Source organism: Tyto alba, unplaced genomic scaffold (genome assembly GCF_018691265.1).
Source record: "Tyto alba isolate M040663 unplaced genomic scaffold, T.alba_DEE_v4.0 Super-Scaffold_21, whole genome shotgun sequence".
NCBI classification, from domain to species: Eukaryota; Metazoa; Chordata; class Aves; order Strigiformes; family Tytonidae; genus Tyto; species Tyto alba.
In genome coordinates this window covers 5,140,780-5,160,587 of record NW_024881295.1, presented here as the reverse complement: position 1 = coordinate 5,160,587, position 19,808 = coordinate 5,140,780, and the positions used below count along the sequence as shown (strand labels likewise).

The 19,808-nt window shown below is 48.2% G+C and overlaps 2 protein-coding genes across 12 annotated transcripts in view; one reads left to right on the top strand and one right to left on the bottom strand.

The window, feature by feature from the left end:
- Positions 1-6,725, top strand: part of BORCS5 (BLOC-1 related complex subunit 5) — an 81,438-nt gene extending 74,713 nt beyond the window's left edge. For all 3 annotated transcript variants that reach the window (XM_032986461.2, XM_042795429.1, XM_032986460.2), the window contains exon 4: positions 2,597-6,725. In XM_032986461.2, coding sequence (XP_032842352.1) covers positions 2,597-2,827 — 231 coding nt within the window. In that variant the 3' untranslated portion in view covers positions 2,828-6,725. The remainder of the gene's footprint in view (positions 1-2,596) is intronic.
- Positions 6,726-10,528: 3,803 nt separating this feature from the next.
- Positions 10,529-19,808, bottom strand: part of DUSP16 (dual specificity phosphatase 16) — a 68,717-nt gene continuing 59,437 nt past the window's right edge. For all 9 annotated transcript variants that reach the window (XM_032986182.2, XM_032986177.2, XM_032986179.2 and 6 more), the window contains 3 exons: positions 19,035-19,194; positions 18,218-18,341; positions 10,529-14,663 (listed from right to left, as the gene is read on the bottom strand). In XM_032986182.2, the coding sequence (XP_032842073.1) occupies positions 13,487-14,663; positions 18,218-18,341; positions 19,035-19,194 (1,461 nt within the window). In that variant the 3' untranslated portion in view covers positions 10,529-13,486. The remainder of the gene's footprint in view (positions 14,664-18,217; positions 18,342-19,034; positions 19,195-19,808) is intronic.

Genomic DNA, 19,808 nt, shown 5'->3' with positions numbered 1-19,808 from the left:
CCTGTCGTGTTGCTGGCTGCACAGCTGCCATGGCCTCCCACAGCAGGCGAACTTGAATGCTAGGTGTAGGGAAACCATAGGAAGTGCTCACTTCCACCCTTTCTCTTTTTCGCGAAGCAGCTTTTTTTTATAGCCATTGTGAACGTGTCCAAAAGTAGCTAAGAGCTTGGAAGGCCACTCCATTTCTTCTTTGTTCTGCAGGTCAGCTTCAGCTTCTCCCCATGTTCCCCTCTAGTAAGTGGACATTACTGGTATTTACACAAGGAGCCTAAAAGTCAACAGATGGAAATTATTGGAATGGAGAGAAACGGGGGCTTTTTTTTTTTTTTTTTTTTTTTTTTTTTGTTGTTGTTTCAGAGCTTGGTAGATGTGAGCTTTGCCTCTTGTGCAGCTCTGTGAGGCCACATGGAGAACCTGCCTGTGGAGAACTTCGACACCAGTGGAGGTTTCTGCCTGAGTCCCCATGTTGCTCAGTTTAATGAGGCATGCTAGCTTTTGGTAGGTTTCCAACTGGCTGCCTCTTCGTGGCACTGTCTCTCATTAGGTAGGATGTTTTTAGGACCTGGATTGAATTTACTTCCATCCCGTGCAGACCTGGTGGTGGTCTGATTTTTACACACTCCAATTTACAGAGCTAGCGCCAAGCTACTAAATTATTAAGCTGGAGTTTTAATAGAAACCCCTGTGTAGGCTTAAATTGTTTCCACTCTATTTGGAGTTTCCTGCTCTGCTGGTTTTTATTTTGTCCTGTGCATGAAAGCGTGGAGGGAGGAATTCACAGGAAAGCACAGAGGCAAAGAGGAAGAATTCTGCCTGAGAGCGCTAGAAAATACAGACAAAATAAAAGGTTAATTGGTACTGTATCCAGCTCTGATGGAGGTGATAGGGGAAAAAAAAAAAATGCTTCCTAATTCCCATAACAGCTCAGCGGAAACTTGTGTGTTTGTTTTCAATTCTGTTTGTAACTTAGGTTTCTCAATAAAATATTTTCTTGCCCGACTGTTTTTGTCTCGACCCCTTCCCCAGGGCTTGAAAGGGACGTTTGTCAGCAAACACAGCTCCACCGGTTTTCCCCCCGGTGTCAAACCCCGCTGCCGCCAGCGGGACGGCAGTGCCCCGTGTCTGGTGGGACTTCTCTCCTCCGTGGGGGATGCCCCGGGCAGTTTGCACCGTTCCCTCCCAGTCCTCCCTGACCTCAGGCTCTCCCCTGCAGCCCCGCACCACTGCGCTCTGCCTCAGGGATGCGCTTGCCGATGAAGTGCTGTGTAAGTCAGAGCTGGTCAGCACGAGCACGGCTTGCTTTTTAGCACTGCACCGATAAATCTGCGTTGTCCCTGATGACAGATATGGTCAGTGTCCTCCTCCAAAGGGGTTGACTCTCTCACTCAGTTAAAGTGAGGGATGTTGTCTGAACCCAGGCTTCCCGGGAGACCAGGAGTTCTCAGCAGGGACTCCCTGAAGCTGCTTCATCGCGAGCAGTGACCTCCTTCCTCTGGAGGTAATCAGATGGGAGACGTTTGGAAAAAAAAACAGTGATAAGAGGTGGCAGTGGGCTAAAACTGGTGAGCGTGTGTCCGCTCCTGCCCTTCGCCCGGCAGCCACTGCGGGCGTGCGCCGAGTCCCAAGCGAGGGGACTGCTTTCCACGAGGACAGAGCGGGGTGGCAGGATGCTCACCCACTGCTCAGACACACCAGTATGAAGAGCCAGGGCGCTGGAACGACTGGGGTTGTCGAGCACAGACCTGTTACCAAGCACTCAGAATATATGGTACGTCTTACAATGTGCAAAACAGCTTCAAGCGTCCCGCTCGGCTCACGGGCGTGCGGCGCGAGCAGCTGTCGGCTGGATCCCGCCTGGAGTTTGCAGGTCTGGCTGAAGAGAAAGTTGGGCTGTGAATTATAAAGGCTACCTTCGTCACTCGATGGCAGGAATAGCGCTGCAGTTCCTGTCATTGTCATCATGCTCAAGCCGTGTTTGGGTACTTGCCGTGTTTAATTACATGGATGATTTACTTAATGTCTCTCCTGGGCTCACTCATGACACTTTTATTTTTAGGATTCGGGGAAATTAGGGACACTAGCGATCCATTGTGGTTCTCTCTCAAGGCAGGGGTTTTCCAGACAAGGATGGTAGTAACAGCCGTGGCCTAGTCGCAGTGTAACCTGGCGAAGCTGATGAAATTAGCGCTGGCAAGTATGGTAGAGCTTAATGCTTGCAAATGAATGATTTTCACTGAATATATACTACAGTTGTAGGCGGAGGACACGAGTTCCCTGGGTTTGGATAACTTGGAGGATGAATGTATGGTTTACTGGGAAATCCCTGGCAGTGCCTGTTGGCTTTCAACCCTGTATATAAGGAATTTCCAGATCAAATGTTCAGTGTTTGGGTGTAGAACTGGGATGGTCACGTGTCCTCCCTGGTATGCAGCTGTGAATCGTGCCATTTCATGAGAAACTGGTTATGTACCTGGCTGGTATCTCCAGTGGGGCATCTAAGGTGCTTCTTGGCTGCTTTTAGGAAAGACTGTGTGCTGAAAGGCTTGCCCTAACACTTGGCCTAACGCGCCTTGCTCTGCTTGTTGTTTTTAAACAGATGGACCTCTCTGTGGAAACTCTTTATAGCTTCATGCAGGAGCGCCAGAAGAAGTACGCCAAGTACGCGGAGCAGATCCAGAAGGTCAATGAGATGTCTGCCATCCTGCGCCGCATACAGATGGGCATCGACCAGACGATCCCGCTGATGGAGCGGCTGAACAGCATGCTGCCGGAGAGCGAGAGGCTGGAGCCCTTCAGCATGAAACCCGACCGGGAGCTGAAGTCCTAGCTGATCCCGCAGGCTCCCCCTCCGCACCGTCCGTGCTCCGGTGTTCAGCACAGGCGCGCTCCCAGCGGGCCGGCCTGGCGGATGGTCGAGCGGCCGGCGGTGCTGCCTGACTCCCTGCCGGGGCATCGCAGGAAGAGCAGCCTCAGCTGCCAGAACTGCGCAGCCAGGAATCCGGGAGCTCCCCGCTCCCGTCGTCTGGAGAAGATGATATACTGTCCTTTCATCTCCCTCCTCTTGCCCTCCCGTCTCCTTTACTACCACCACAGCCTGCACCGAGACATTTGTTTCATTGCTGTGACTAGATTGGGGTTTACAGAGGAGGAGTTTTTCTTTCATCTGTGTTGGTTTTTTGTTTTTTTGTTTTGTTTTTTTTTCTTTCACTAGAGAAATTCAAAGGGATACGGGGTGCGATGAACCCTCTAACATGGTTTTTGTGCCACTGGGGTTAGACGATTAGGTGTCTGGCAGGTATTTCTGAGATCCCCTGGCGTTGGAAATACGTGTGTTTTATAGGTGAAAGTGCGGGAGCCAGGAACTGGCTTATTAAAATCTGACTATTATCATAATTAACATGGTTTGCATGGCAGGGTTTTGGCATGTCCTCCTCGAGGCTCCTGTTTTTATGGGCTTACTAATTTATGAGGCGGTAAAGGAATAACTGTTCCAAATACGTACGTCTGGTAATGTTAAGCAAGCCTTAGCGTTCCTCTCCCCCTCGCCCTGGCAACGTCCCCGTGGTGGCATTTCGTGTCCCTCACCTTGCACAGTGATTCTGACAGGCACTGGCACTGGCCTGCTCACTTTGCATCCCAAAGCTGGACACGAGGTGTCTTTTGTTTTTTGTTGGTTGGTTGGTTTTCCTTTTATTTATTTATTTTTATTGGGACACTCCAGTTACCTTGGTGCTGTCTTTTCTACCAGAGGGATGCCGTTGTTTCTTTACCTTCAAGCACATGGGAGTCCGAGGGGGGGAGACACGAGAAGTCCTTCGGGTCTTTGCACGGGCTTCACTGCCGTCATGCCCAGAGCTTGCCCGAGCATGGTGTTTAATGACTGAAACCACAGGGCCCTTTGGGGCCGCGCTCAGCGAACGGCTCCAGAGGCAGCAGGATGTTCTTGCCTCCCCCCAGGCCGAGGGCCCGGCTGGAAGGCAGGCGGGGTGCCCCCCCCCCCCCCCCCCCACCTGCTGGGGTGGGTTGGTTCCCAACCCTGCCACTGCTCTGCTGCCTGCAGGCGATTTGCAGCACCTCTCCGAGCTTTGGCCTCTCCCTGTTATAAACGGGGGGGGGGGGGGCGGGGATATTTTACACGCTGCTGTAAAAATATTTGTGGATCTCGAAAGAGGGTTTAACAGCCAGTGTCGCCATTGCGTGGCAGCTCCTGTCTGCAGCAGCAGGAGAGTGAAACCAGGAGTGAGGAGCCCTGGGTTTGCTGGGTCAGGGGTAGGTCTGTGTGTGTTATGCGAGTCCCAGGACGCTGAAGCGTGCCCGTGAACTCCAAGGGTGGCCGTGTATCAGGAGCATAATTCCAGTGGTGAGGACAGCCCTCTTTGAGAGAGTCAGCGACGACCCATCCGCCAGTACAGCACAAGGCGAGGCGACTTGCTTGGATACCTCTTAGTACTTAAGAGTACTTGATCAGCAAAAGATTGTCTCTGAGCCTTTGGGAATAAGAACGCAGTAGGTTTTTGAAAGTATTAATTATTGCCTGGTGGCAGGAAGCAACAGGCCGTTCTCTTGTTGCATTCCCAAAGGCCGTGTAGCCCAGGGTGAATTTTTGTGATGCAAACTGCTGCCGACTTAGATGTGTATCTGAACCATAGTGGTGATTGGAGCCCAGGGCCCACTGAACACTTATGGAAGCAGAGTCCTGTAGAAATGAAGCTCCCTGGAATGATGCCCTGGGAAGAGCGATTGACTGCTTCAGAGACAGCAAGGAACTCGGCAGGAGATTTTTCTACTAAAGGCAGCAGCAGAGTGGGCCTCCTTGTCTGCTGCTTCCACCCCAGCATTGTTACGTAGTTGTACACACTCAGGTGTAGCTGGCTCTGTGTTGCACAGGATATAACATCAGGCTTCCATCCTTCCTCTTGCGTCCTGCAGTATTTTACGCTTGGTTTGGTAACAGCTTGCACGAGACCTAACAACCCAGGAAAACCTGCTTGTCACGGCCAGGCCCGCGAGGGTCCTCACCGTCCATCATGGAATAATATGTCTCTGCCTCCCGCCATCCGACGCACCAGAATTCGCAGCAGCTTTAAATAGCGGCTGCAGGCGTTTTTGTCCCCCTCGTCCAGATGATGCTGTCTGGAAGCTTAGAATGCGCGACATTCAGCCGTCTGCCAGACGGGCCCGTGGATATCCCGCACGCGGGCGTGCTGGCAGCCTGTACTGGTGGGAAGATCCTGGTATTGGATCTCAAGGCAGGGGCTAGGCTGCAGATGCTGTAAAGCTTCTAGACACTTGGCCTCATGCTATTAAGTGTCAGATCAAAGCATTGCTCCTTGCGGTGCTAATGAGGGCAAGCGAATAGCATTCCTATCTGAAAGCTGCAGGAGTGAGGGCTGCAAATCAGTTCCTTCCTTATTTGCTGTAAAACACCCAGACATGGGGCTGATAATGGGGGAAAATGTTTGTTCCTATGATTGCTGGGCTTTAAGCTTGTGGATGTGCTGCTGGGACTCCCAGCTTGAGCTTTCTGAGCAGCAAGGGGAAGTTGTGAAAAATGTTAATAGCTTAACTAGAAAGAGAGCTGAAATGTGAAGGCTGACCCCTTCCAAAGCGCGCGGGTCATCACCGTCACTCCACAGGTGATGAAGTGGTGTAAGGTGCACCCTCTGACTGTTCTCAAACGATGGTTTACAGTTTTACTTAACACCTTGTCACTGGTTTCATTAACTGTACGTCTTTGCACTCCTCACCGAGGGGAAGACATTTCCTGCCACATCTCCTTGAGCTGCTGTTTGTTGCTTGGCTGCTGCTCCTTCGCTTTGCTCTGTGCGCTGCCATCCGCTCCATCTTGGATGCGGGTGGCGATCAAGGTGAGACTGTTGCTTTACTCCCTTTCCCGCTCTGTAGCAGGAGATTTGAACCTTTCTGCTTACGAATTTCCTTTTCCAAGCCAAACGCTGTTGGAGAAGGCCTCAGGTATCTCTCACGAATGTACTAGCTGTTCTCTCTTCTACAAAACCATCTGGGCTGCTCCGCTGAAGACAAACATTTCTGCCCTTTTCTGCTTTCTGAGGTGGCGTGTGGTCTGGGGTACAGACTTTAAGCTTCTTGATATGCAACCTTTTGAAAAGCTGGAGAACAGGGTGAGGCTCTGGGTCTGTTGTGGTTCTTCCCCTGACTCTGCTGTTGCGCTCCTCCCTCTGTGCTGGTGCCTGTTGCATCCTACGCTGGTCAGTGCGCTAGGCACGCAGAAGAGGTTTGCTTTGTTGTTTCTGTTGTTTTTGTAATTTAATGCGTTGACAGGGTGCTAAAGTGCCAACCTGTGTGCAGGGCAATTGCTGTGGAGATCTGGTGAAGGGGACAGAAAATAGTTTTTGGGGTTTTTAAAACATATGTATTTTAAATTAAATATATTTAAATAAATATTTAAAGTGTGTTTTCCCCTCCTCTAAGCTTTTACACAGAAAGAGTAGAAATGCACATTTTTGCAGGCCCAGTCACTGTGTGAGCTAGCCCCTCTCTCTCTCAGGCTGCGTGCCAGTGGGTTCCTGAGGTACTATTGTAACTGCCGAGCTGCCGGAGTGTATTTTGGTTACCAGCCTTGTGGCTCAGGGCTCCTTGGCTAACGGGTGCTTATCCTGTTTGCCCACTTGCTCCGCTTTCGGCTCCCGTCATGCTATGTGTTCCACAGCTCCAGCATTAAAATGTGTGGTATCAGTCTTTGCCAAGTGTGTTGTTTCTCTGATTGCCTTGCTTTATTATTCATTTGCAGCGCACCACCACCGCTTCTTGCTGCGATGTCTACGGACATTGCAGACGCTTTAGCGTGGGAGGTCGTACCCGTGCTGTACACACAACCCACCTTCATGCCCTGGAGATGCCCGGTTTCAGCTCCTCTGGGGCTGCCTCTGCCCTGGGACCGTGTCCCGGAATGAAAATAAATGTTGGGTTTTTTTGGATGCTGTCCCAATTCCGGTGGCACTGACGTGCAGTTTAAATGATGTGCTTCAGCGATGCGCGTGACTCGCAGCAGTGGGGGGGGACCGTAGTTCAGCTGCCTTTTCTGTGCGGGTGCCTCTCGGGTAAAGAGGAGGGTCTGGGACCGGTGGACACTTGCTCAGGGGAGCCGCAGTCTTACGCAAAGCACTTGTGGGGTGAGAGACTCTGCCTGGCTTGTTAGGGCACACGCACCTTGTGTGCACCCGGCAGCTTTCCTAAGATTTAGCGGGAAGACTAACCAGGAGCAGCAGCAAAGTATTTCTCATTTCATTTTTTTTTTTTTTTTCCCCCCACACTTACCTCCCTGTCAAAAAGAGACCATGTCCTGACAGATGCTTTACATCAATTCTTTGCCGGATCACAGACGGAATGAGAGCTGGGCACCCTTGGGCAGGGTGGCCTCTGCCCTGCCGGCTGCTCATCCTCTCCTACAGATTCTTCACACATCCCTGAACGGGTCAGTTTGCGCTTTTAGCCGAAGTTTCAGCCTCTTTTCTAGTGGTGTGCGGTACCTCTCGGGGGGCTGTAGGCTTGCTTTCAGCTGCCACAGTTTGGTTTTAACTTCTTCGTAACGTGAGTCTGCACGGGACAGCCTGATCCACAGGAAGGGGAACGGCTGGCCCGTGGTCCCCAAAGCCAGGGCAGGGCTGAGGTGATGGGCACGCTCAGCGCACCTGCGGCGGCGAAGAGAAGCATTCAGAGGGCAATTCTTAATGTCAGCTGCCTAAAATAACCCTTTTTGTCTTTTTAGGAGCTTTGTATTTTAACAGATGAGATGGTGAGCACTGGCCTGAGGGAAGCTGTGAAGGTAATGGAATACAGTGGCCTACCACAGGACAGTAACCACCAGAAATAAAGGAGGATGGCTATAGATTTTGTCAAAACGTGACTCCTCGTTGGGTATGTGAACAGCTACTCTATACAGAGATGGATTTGAGAGAACTTCCCAGTGCAGCTTACAACTGTACCCTAGCAAAAGAGATTCCCTGCCTGGTTTTGGGGAGCTGGTTGTGCCCAGGCATTAACAGCCCTGTCCTCTGCAAAGCCCCTGGTGAGCACTGTGCGTGGGCTTCCTCTCCCGGGAGGTGGCAGGAGCCTGCGGGGGTGCTGTGAACAACTCCCGGGCACCTGGTGAGCTTGGGGAAGCCCAGCTTTGAGAACATCCTGAGATGGAGCTGCTTCCTGCAAGAAACAGGTTATTCTAATCAACTTAGAAAATCAGTGGTTCAGGGGAGAGTAAGTGAAGGTACCTGCAGCAGAATGCCGTTCTCCTGGCATTGGGAATGCAAAGCGGTGGTGGACTCTCACCTACTGCACAGGGGGTGCTGAACAAAGATGTGAATGTACAGGGGCTTTTTGGCTTGTGTTTTTAATTGATCTGATGCCCCAGCTTCACTGCCTGTAACAGATCACACTGTGGCTTTGTACAGCACTGGCGCTGGGTGGGGGTCCCCGCGAGCAGCAGCTGAAACCCACACCTCCAAGCAAGCAGTCCCTCCCCGCAGGGCAGTGCCCTACAAGTCTGTTTTACAGCATTTTATAGGCCAAGCAAGCAGCCCCTTCCCAGAGGGGTGGGTACCGCAGGATAACTAGAAATAGCTCCCGAAGTGCACAAGAGCTGAAGTCTTAATGCTGCAGAAACATTTCACTTTGCCTCAGAGGAGCCCTTTGGGCCTAAGGGCCACGCAGTTCTCTGTAGGCCTGGTGCGAAGGGAGAGGCCAGGCTAAGCCAATGTGTTATGAACACCGTCCTTCTACCTCAATTCCCAGGTGTGGTTTAGTGTATATAATATAATGGTGGTACTGTATTATAATGCTATAATGTCTGAAAGTACCAGAATAACTCAACTTTTATCTCAGAAATTTTAAGAACAAGTAACAGGACAGCTAGGTTGGTCCCCGTGTACTCAGGGTGTGGCTAATTAAAATACCCAGGTAGGGGAGTTTGGCTGAATCGCCGTAATTTCAGAGTTAAAAAGGAGCAGTAATGGCCTTATTCGGACTCCAGTGCTGTCGCCAGGAGAAGCACCTGGCCGCTGTTCTGGGCTTCTGATACCACCGCTTTATTATAATTTGTGCTTGTAATGAGCAGCTAACCCATGAACATACAGTTAGGAAAAACAGCAGCTCACGTAACTGCCACGTTTTTATTCACTTCCTTATTTCCCCAGCCCCCTCAAAAGTGGGGCTACCTGATCCATGCTGCGGGGGAGGTTTGCCCTCTTTCCAGTCCACTTCACTCTGGGAACATAAATTGTGGCTACAGCAAGAGCCTGGTGACCTCAGGGACCTCTTCCCAGTAATGCCAGTCATTAGACACATTTCAGTTGCCTCTCAGCTGTTGACTGGAGCAGGGGTAAGAGTGTCTCTTCACAGAGCTGCCTGTTGGCAGGGCTAAGAGTGAGTGGAGGGATGAAGGGAACAAGAGCAGAGCAAGTCCTGCAAAGCAGGCAAAAGGAGGAGTGGTGAAAGTGAAGCACCTGCTTCAAAAAACAGAACTTGAGGGAACGGAGCTAGTCTGACCTACTGGGATCAGGAGTGGGCTTTGGAGTAGGGTGAGGGAAGCCTGAACAGGGACATCTTAGAACTGACTATCAGGTCAACCTGGTTTGTTGGCTAACAGGCTGATGCCATTTAGGGTCTAGTATTGTGCCGTGGTTCTTGTTCCACTGTGCATGGATGCAAGCTTTCTGTGCAAGAGCTGGTACCGCTTGTTTGTAGAAAGGAAGCACAGAAGCTCACGCAGGTTGTTCCTTGTGCTCTGGCTGATGGTACGGCCTCTCCTAGAGAGGTCCAAGATTTTGCATTTCCCTTTCTGGGATTATGCTTTGAAATTCTCTCTTTAAAAAAAAAAAAAAAAAAGCTTCTGTTATTGCACCTGAGTTTGCAGTTGCCATTACACAAACTTGTAGGCTTTGCTATCTAAGGATAGAACTGTAGCCAGCTATATTCTACTGCAGGATTTAATTTTAATATATACCACATTTGTATACACTGTTCTCTGACAGAGCAATGAGGGGCAATGCCCCTCCCTCATCAATCTGAAGTCACTCAATGGTTCAGGACTGGCAGAATCAGTCAAACCAAGTATTTAAACAAGTAATTAAATTCTTCTTCAAATAAGAAGTATGGGAGGCAAGGAAAAAAACCCATGGGCTTCATTCTAGGTAACTTAATTTGAAATACTCCCTTCAGAAAGACTATCACGGCTGCCCTGGGACCAGTTTACTCACAGCAGTATCAGAGAGTGTAAGATGTTAATGCAGGGAAGTGCCACTGTTGCTGCTCAGGGGAGCAGAAGCGCAGCGGGGAAACGGGAACAGGTAAGAGGCCTAAACAGTTACCGGCGCTGTAAAATCGCCGCCGCCTGCGGCAGGCGCTCCGAAGCTACCCCGTCTCTGCCATTCCTTAACCAGCACACATCTGCAGGGAGGGGCACGTACGGGAAGGACCAGTCCCCTACCCGTCCGGGGTGCTGGGCAGCGGGTCCTGCTGCAGGCAGGTCAAGGCACACAGGCTCCTTCCTCAGCCGTTCTATATAAACAGGTACCATTTCTGATTTTATTTCATCATAACATACAGGTAATGCTCATGACGCAACAAGATGAGAAACTCACATCCCTCTGAACCATTTAACCAGCTTGCCATACACCAAACAACATTCTAGTCATATTGAACATGTATGCATTTCCCCCCTCACATCGTCCACTTCGCTTTCCGAACGCTTACAAACCGTTTCCAGCATTGTTCAGATAGGAGACAGGGTACCACCCTGTGCAGGACCTGGGGTTAAGGCTTCCTCCTACAGGAACCTGTCCCCTAAAAATACTAAGCCTACAGCTTTGATTCATTCAGTGACTATAGCATATTGGAAAATCATGAGAAAACCAGATTTCAGCTCCTCGGAAGGCGATTAACCGAACAAAACCCAAACGTACGTAGCTGTATGTATAGAGAGAAGGGGAGAACACAGGCGTGAGTGAGCACAAAAGACAGGAAGATTCTGTTTCTGCCTCTAGGGATTGATTTGTGTTAACCCCCATTAACTGATTTAAATCAAAGACAGGGGCTGTTACTGAAATCTGGCTGAGAGGAGCACTGCTGAACTGTTTCCGCAGGTACGTACACACACAGAGTGCGCGTACGCGCTGGAGATCGTTGTTGCAATGGTAATCCCTTTCACCTGATGTGTAAACAGAGACGAGTGGCCGTGCGTTCAATGACGAGCCAAGACCTGACGTGCTTTCCAGTGTGGTGCCAACCTGCCCCTTGCCCAGACTACCCCTTCTTCCAGCATCTCCTACACGCAGCGCAAACACAGCCTCTGGGTTCAGTTACTCCTGGGGCTGCTGCCTCTCTGTGCCTTTTTGCAGTTTTTAGGATCGAGTTAATTAATGCTGTAGCTTTCAGTGCTATTTTCAACAGTCCGCTGTAGGAAATTAAAGTCACATCCTAGCCACAAAACGAAACAAAGACAAAATCTTCTCCACTTCTCAATATAGTAAAACCTGAGATTTGAGTCACAAACTAGCTAAACTTACAGTAAAAAAAAAAAAAAACCAAAACAAACATAACCCAAGCTGCTGACTTGAATTAGGGCTTCAGTTTGCCACTGACGCATTTTTTTTTAAAGCTGTTGGCCAGGGGTTATTTGTTCCATGCGATTCACAATTTTTCAGCTGCCTGCACTGAAATGGGACAAAACAATCTAGTTCCCCCCCTGACACAGGTGTTGGGGGTGCTGGGGAAGAGCGAGACAAGGCGTGTGCCGCTCCCGTGGAAGCGGGAAGGACGAAGCTTTACGCTGTGCCTCTGGTACCCCCCTCACTGACCCAAAAAAAAAAAAAACAAACCTGTCGCGGCAACGCGCGCCCGTAAAACAGCGTGAGCCGCGGCACCGCACGGAGGGGGAGCTGCAGGGGCAGCCACCCCAAGAAGGGCTGTGCCCCGACCCCCGTGACGGGACAGCCCCTTGCGCTGGGGCACGCGGGGAGGGCCAAGCGCCGGCGCTGGGACAGAGGACGAGGGCCAGGACCAAGTTCCTCTGGAGCCGCGAGTGCAGGAGGTGAGCGGGCTTCCCACTAAAGCTGCCTCTTCTCAAAGCCCCTTTCTTTCGCCCCGCGCCGAGAGACGGGATGCTGGGGGGTCCCCGTTTTCCTCGGACAGCCAGCCAGACTTCTCTCCCTCAAGATGAAGTCAGCAAAAGGAGTGAGAAGCTTCTGTCTCCCCATGGTTTGGGTAGGGTGTTCAGGTGGGAAAAAAAACACCACCCGAATTGCCCCTACCCCACGCACGACTGGAACCATGGATGAAGAGCAGTTCCTTAGCGGTACTGCTCAGTTAAGGACAAAAGCCCAACTCATTTTTAGCGTTAAAAAAGAATAAAACCAAAACTCAAAAAAAAAAAAAAAAAAGCCTTCAAGAGCCATCTAGTGAATTGTCATTTGGCAAAAAAAGAATGTTGCGGTATTGTACCAGGCACTTCTCTTGCACGTAACCCTAAGTATTAACCACTCCATTATAGCTTAAAAGCCAAAGCAGCTGCCCCTCTCCCAGAAGCCAGCTTAATATTAAAAATACAAATACTGTTTATTTTATGTTTCAAAAGACTTGGGGAAACAGTCATTAAGTATGGTTCATTCGTCTTTTTTAAGAATTGCTGCTGAGCCAACTGAAACACTTGTGCGTAGACAGCTTTAAAAAAAAAAAAAAATAACAATCAAATGTGGCTAGTCGTTACTTGTTCACATTGCTTATGAACTGACTACCAGCATCTGGCAGCCATAAAGCCCTAGTTTATTTTTTTATATTTTTGAGGTACTGGGGTTTTTTTTTTTTTTTTTCTTCTCTGAAGCAGCTCTCTAGCAAGTCACCTAAAGCCTATCCATTAGAACAATAGTTACACCAGTATTTACATTGGTCTGAACTGTGTGTTCACACCAGCCTTGCTGTAACCAGTCCCTACTTCCTTTGGAATCGCTCCCGGTCTCCTTTCTTACGGGAAAAAGGTCTCCCTCCAGAGGTTGGCTCAGTGTCAGGGCTAAGGTGCACCGGTGAAGACGTGGGGCATGAGGAGGGGAGAACAAAACTAGGTTGGATAGGTCAAAGCATGTTTCAGTGGAACCAGAGAAAGGGTTTGATACCAAGAGAGCTTCCTTTTTAAAACCACTGAAAGGATGTGCAATCCATTGCATATAATTGCTCCCTCTGTCAGGGAAAGATCTTTGAAATGTTTTGCCCTTCTCCAGGAAAAGGGGAGGAGAAAAACCCAGCAGTGCACTTAGTCTCCTCGGGCAGATGCTCACTTGTCATTTCTTTGCTGTATTAATCTAGTCCCTGCGTTCACACTGAAGCCTCACATTTCTTTCCTCCCCCCGCCTTTTTTGCATGAAGTTTTTTCTCTTCAGATTTACAGGGACCTCTCAAATGCTGGGGAAGCAGCCTGGAGGGGGGAAGCAAGTCCGACACAGTCACACAAGCCTGCTGCCCCTCAAGACACTTCAATGATTTCCATGCTGCCTGAAAAGCTCGACTGACTGCCTACTTTCCCCAGTTCTTCTCTGGATCTGTTGTCCGACATGATGCTCTCCCCAAACTCCATCTGACAGCTCCTGCGCTTAAACTGCTTCTCGAAAGAGCTCTCCTCATGCCAGCTCCGCCGGGAGTCACCTCGATCACCCTGCTTTGCCCTCCTGCGCACCGCGCAGGCTTGGTCGCAGCCCGTGGGCAGCTGGCTGCAGCTGTAGGCAGAGTAAGCAGCGCTGTTCCCGTAGACGGCGGAGGCAGAGTAGAAATGCGAGGACTCGGCTGCAAAATACCAGCTGTTGGTAAGGGACGCGGCCGACGTCTGAGGAGCCAGGATGTCCGAGTGCCAGCCTTTGAGGCCCAGCCCAGCCGCAGACTTCGCCAAATGCTGCTGGCTGGTGGAGAGACCGAACAAGAAGTTCGTTCGGTAGTTGTCTTCCACGCTCCCGCTGCGGTGGAGGGGGTAGAGCAGCGACCGCTGCGTGGGGGCACCGCCGCCGCCTCTCCCCAGGTGCTGCCGTTTGCTCTGGCTGTCCAGCTGCCAGGTGCTCGGGGGCTTCTTGGGAGGGTTCGCTTCCTCTTTGTCGGGGCTCGTTTCTGGGGTCTGCTCCGAGACCTCCTGGACAGGGGAGAACTGACACAGCTTGCTGCTGCCCTCTAAAGCAGTCGTGTGTTTGTAGTATTCCAGGGTGTCTTCGGAGGAGGCAAAGCCCTGAACCGCTGCGGTCACGCAGTTGCTGCTTGCCGAGTACGATACAGATTTGATGTCCAAAGAAAAGGAGCGCTTCAGGCGGCTGCTGTCTTCCACCTTATCGAGGGAGACGTGCAGCCCGTTTATGCCCTGCACCAGTGGGCCGTCCTCCAGGGGGGACGGGTGGCCGCGGGGCGTGCTGCCCCGCTCCGCCAGCGCCTGCTCCACCCTCTCGGAGGTAGCGGTAACGCAGAGCTGGTTAGCGGAGAGGCTGCTCTGCCCACCTTCCGGGACCAGCACGTGCTCGCTGGTTTTTTCCAAATGCAGAAGTTTCAGCTTACTAAAATGTCCAGGCTGACCGCTCTGGTTCTTGATCTTCTTCTCAAAGTCCAACAGCTGGCCCAGAAAGTTGAAGTTGGGAGAAATGGTTGGCCTTTTTTCTTTCACAAATCTGGAAGGAGGGGACAGAGAAAACAGGAATTGATTTAAGGACCTGCTGTTCAGACCTGAGAGAACCCCAGAGCGATTGTTGTGAATGCTAACAGCCTGATCTTAACTTATCAGGAAGACTGGACTGAGGTTCAGTCAAGCACAGAAAACATGTATGGGGGAAACGAAAAAAAAAGCAGCTTTTAAACAAGATAATGCTGTGTAGCTTGCTTAAAGGCAGCTAAAAAAGGGAGAAGAAAGTGTTCTTTTTACCTCTTTACGATGTCCGCAACAAGGTTTGTGTGATCGTTTTCCTTATATTACCTTACCCGTGGGATCTCTGCTACCTCAGTTTCTGACCAGAGTTAAGGGCTCCTCAAGTTCTGCAAGAACAGCATCAGGGCTCTGGCCTCCCCTGCGCTGCAGAAGGCAGTCCACCTTCCCCCACCGCTCAGAGGGATGAAACCCCATGTTCCTTTCACCTCCCTCATGCTGCTGGTACTGCAGCCGGCGCTTCCTACCCTGTTTATCTTTGTCAGGCGAGACAAAGAGCTCTGACAGATGCTGACCTCATACAGCAAACGTCAGCGATTTCCACCCTACGCTGGTCCTGAGCACTGGTATGCTCAGCAAACAGCAAAACGGACAGGAACAAATGCAGCATTAAAGCAAAAACATTCTCTCGAGCCCTGTAGGTGTTCAGCAGTAAAGGGCAACGGCATTACCAAATCACTGGAAGCCTTAACCTGTTCTGAGTGCTGCAGGAAGCAGCCTGACTCGCCTGCACATGCCAATCTAAGCACGCACACTCTTACATACTCGGTTGAACATGGAGAAGGTGCAGTGCATACTTAGAATGTTTTCCCGAACCAGGACTCTAACCATATGAAAGACTTAAGTATTAGAAGTCGTGTCATACACTTCAAAGCTAAATACAAAAGCATTCTTCCTACCCGTCTCATTTGCAATAGAGCTAAATAAGCACAGTCTGCTTTTTACAGGCTGTAAACCAGAAAGCTGCCTAAATCCCTCCTCCTCTTGTTTTTTTTAAACAACGTTCCTGGAACTCTGATGAAGCTGATGACAAGGGAATTAACAAGGGAAGAAACCTTGAAGAGCTAAATCTAGTACACACACACACACGTACAATGTATCAAAAATAAAATCTCTCTGGGGATATGTACAGAAGGTGAGTGTGCAGTCATTAAAAACAGCATGAGAAGAATTCAAAGGTGTACTTGTGTATATGCGTATGCCCTCGCACAAAAGGCAGGCAAGCACATGAAAAATATTAAAAAAAAATTGCATTTTTTTTATGTCAGGTTTTTTTTTTTTTTTTTTTTTAGCTGCCAAACAGCAAACAGCAGTTGACACGATGACCTGGAGTATCAGGTTGCACAAACTGATTGTGTAAACTTCCACCAAGTAGGGCAGCACTGTCACATGGAGAAAACTAGTAAGTCTGCTCAGGAGAGATGCTTTAGCTTGATCTCTTAGCATTTAATCCGGGGGCTTTTATTCCAGTGTAAGCAACTCTCTCACAGGAATTCATACAGTCTTTGTCCATTTTTGTCCAGTCAAAGCTAGTTGTACTTGTTAGGGGGCTAGTTATTTAAAGCAAGATTCTTCTGGTCAACATTGCAATTTGTTCTGGCAGCCTCTCCAAAACTCTGTTCCTTTCACTTTCTCCTCATCTCACTCTAAAATAGTGGGCAGTCCTAAATTTAAAACTAGCTTTTTAAAAAATGAAAATGGTACAAGAAAGTAAGTTTGCTGTACTCCAGTATTTTCCAGTTGGAAAACATGCATAACATTTAATTTTGATGTTTATTTCCCCTGTACAGTTCATTATACAAGAGAAAAGATTAAAAACACTTATTTCCTTAGATCTTTCACTTCAAGTAACAGTGCCACCTTTTTATTTTTCTAATAGTGTCAGACAAACATTTTATCTAATGACTTTCATTAACTCGAAGTGTTTTTCTTTCAAGCTTTGCCAACAACAATTCCCAAACCAATGAGTGAAATGTGCTGCAGATGGTTCTCACTAAGCCGTATCAAAGGAAATACAGCAAAATATCATCTAAATTTCACAGTAGTTGTTCTGTATCTACAGTGCAAAGTGAAAAAGGCCAGGATGATTAATCTTGCACACTCACTTCACACTCCTGGTTAAGAAACAAACTAGAAGTTAATGCAGAGATTTCATGGAGGAATTTAGAAGCAGCACTTCAGAAGTCCCCTGAAGCGTGTGCATTTTACAAGTATTTAGTACCCTACAGCTCTAACCTCCAGACCACTGCCGCTTGAAACCAGACAGGTTTTTTCAGTGACTCAAGCTCATGTCTTGCACAGTATCCATCCGCATCCACTAATTCATCCATATTATCTATACCTGCATAGCTGAGTTTTTAGCTATGCCTCTTAATCAAAACTGTTTCACCATACATGTTGAAATTACTGCACAAGACCAAGCTGCCAGCGGGCTCTAGTAAGAAACTGTGGAAATTTTCTAAAGGCAATTTCGAGGTACTTCAGGCACCTCTTACATGCACTTTTTTCACTGCATACATAATTACATTCATCATCTTAAAAAAAAGAAAGAGACCCATGGAAATCATGCTCCACAAAGAAATATCAGATGTTCATCCCTCTGTCCTCCTCAGTGTTTCAGAGATGGTGGTAACAAACACACTAGTGATTTGGAAGATACTCCTCTCCACCTGCTCCAGTGCAACTGTTCAAATTGCTTCTGCACAACGCATGTCACAGCCACGCGTCAGCTGCCCCAATGAGCCTATAAAGCCCATCAAAAAAGAAAACCATAATTTTCTGTACAAAACAACGAAGCAGTTTGTTAAAGGAAACACAAAAGTTGTGGTAAACTGTAACCAAGCCACCCGGAATGCAGTAAAGCATTCACAATCCAAGTATAGAAAAAAAGGGATTTGAAAGGTTAAAAAGGTGGGGGGGAGGGAAGGGGGTCTCCACAAAAATTCCCTAATGCCACAAAACGCTGATACTGCAAAATACTTTCTCTCAGAGTTTTTAGTTGACTTTAATAGCAACAAAGAAGCTTTCTTAATTCCTAGACATTTCACCTGCAGGCAGTTCTTTGAGAGCATTACCAAATACCACACTGCAGTCGACAGATCCAGCCTAGCATTTGTCATAAGCGTGATTATAAATATCCTCAGTTCTCTTTCTTTAACCCTATCCATTCCATTCTCTCTCTGACTTACAAGATATTGTTACATGCGTGCTACAGCTCTGTGTGTGTATATGCATGTACATACACACACGTTTAATAAACAATATATTTGCCTACTTCGAGCAAAGACCAACATCAGCGTTTTGCAGGTGGGCAATTAGTATTAGCTGTGTGATGCCTACACAACACCAGTAATTTGTTTGTGGAGGAAGCCTACGTTTAAAACAAGAGTGTGCAGAAGCCGCTGAGCTACCAGATAAAATAACATGCCTGCTTCTACCCTTGGTCATATAACCTTTCAGCATTCACCTTAAAAACAAGCCAACAGGAACAAGAATTAGAACGAAGGGAAATTTCCTCCTTACCTGTAAGCTTCATCTAAGGACATATCCATTCTCTTCATGATATATGCAATAGCGATTGTGGCAGAGCGAGATATTCCAGCTAAACAGTGCACTAACACATGGCCATTTGATGCTTTTGCTTTTTCTACATAGCAAAGAAATTGGCAAGTGTCAAACTCAGCAGCATTATACCACGATGAAAAGTTTGTAAAGAAAGCAATGTTACTTAAAATTGTTCAAAACTTCCAAATTAACTGCTAATTGCAAATCTCACGGAAGCTTTAAACAAAAATCACTTATTTTCTCTAGCACTGTATAGCATTGAGTATAGAAAAAGCGTGCGACTACACAGGAAACATACTGCAGTTACAGCATACCACATTTTAATGTGCACATAAACAACCCTATTTAGATGTCTGGGAAAGGTGATTGTTTCTAATTTTATACGCGTGTAAAAAGCAAGCATTCATGGTGGAACGATCTGGCCAGTTCAGATTTGGTTAGCTCACCTCTCAAAGCTAAAGACAGGACCGTATGTCCAATTTTCTCATTCACTCTCTGCAGACATATATCAGGCATCTACCAGGTTGCCAGAAAGCAGAGTTGTGCTCTTTAAAAGCGTCTTTGTTCCGTAAGTGCTGGAACGTGCAATGGCAGAATCTCCCCATGTTATTTTGCGTCTGTGTTTATAAAGTGATGGTGATCATGTACATAGATCCTTAGGGTATTTTCATACCACCCAGAAAGCATTCAGGTCTTCCCCAGCCAAAACAGCAAGGCAGACACACAAAGGAATCCAGCAACTGGTTTAGAGAGAGAATTTAAATTTTCTTCTCACCTATAAAATCGACTGATTTATCCAACCAAGGCAAAATTTTCTCACAAAAGCTGTCATTCACAGGCACTCTCAGGAAATGGGATTCTGGAATAAAATCAGGCTTTGGACAAGTATTGCTGGCATTCAGTACGTAGCCAATATCATTCTGCTGCATCAGCTCCTATGAAAGAGAGAAAGATTAAGTAAGGCTAGAGAAGTCAAATGGTACCTTTGGCACATTACAAAGCTAAAAACCAAACTGAAATTTGTGTTGGAACTGCTCTAGCTGTATTAGAGGCATTCTTTTGTGAAAAAGACAACTCATCAGCTTTTAGTTCTTCAGACAACTTTTCATGAGACATCCAGTGTGTCTAAACAATATATGGATGGCAAAGCCCATAAAAACAAAGTTAACAAAGAACAGAACTAATGGTAGAATATCTTCTGCTACTCTGAAGCATCACCTCCAAGCGAATGGGTGCTTTGCTGCTTTGGTTTACATTCTCACCGTGCAAGCTGACAACGCAACCAGTAGTTTGCTGACCCGAATACGTGTTTTCTAGATCACTTATCTAAGACTGAGGTTTCCCCATCACAGACAGTGGCGAGAAATATGAAAGGAAACGGATGCCTCCTGCAGTCACCTCTTAAAGTGTCCGGGACTTCCTTGTTTCTAAGGCAACATGCAAAACTCACTCAAAACCTTGAGAGAAAGAGCTATGTAAGAGCTGAATACCTTGAATTAGACCATTTTCACACAGCACTAACTGTTAGTTTTATAGGAGTTACTCTTTG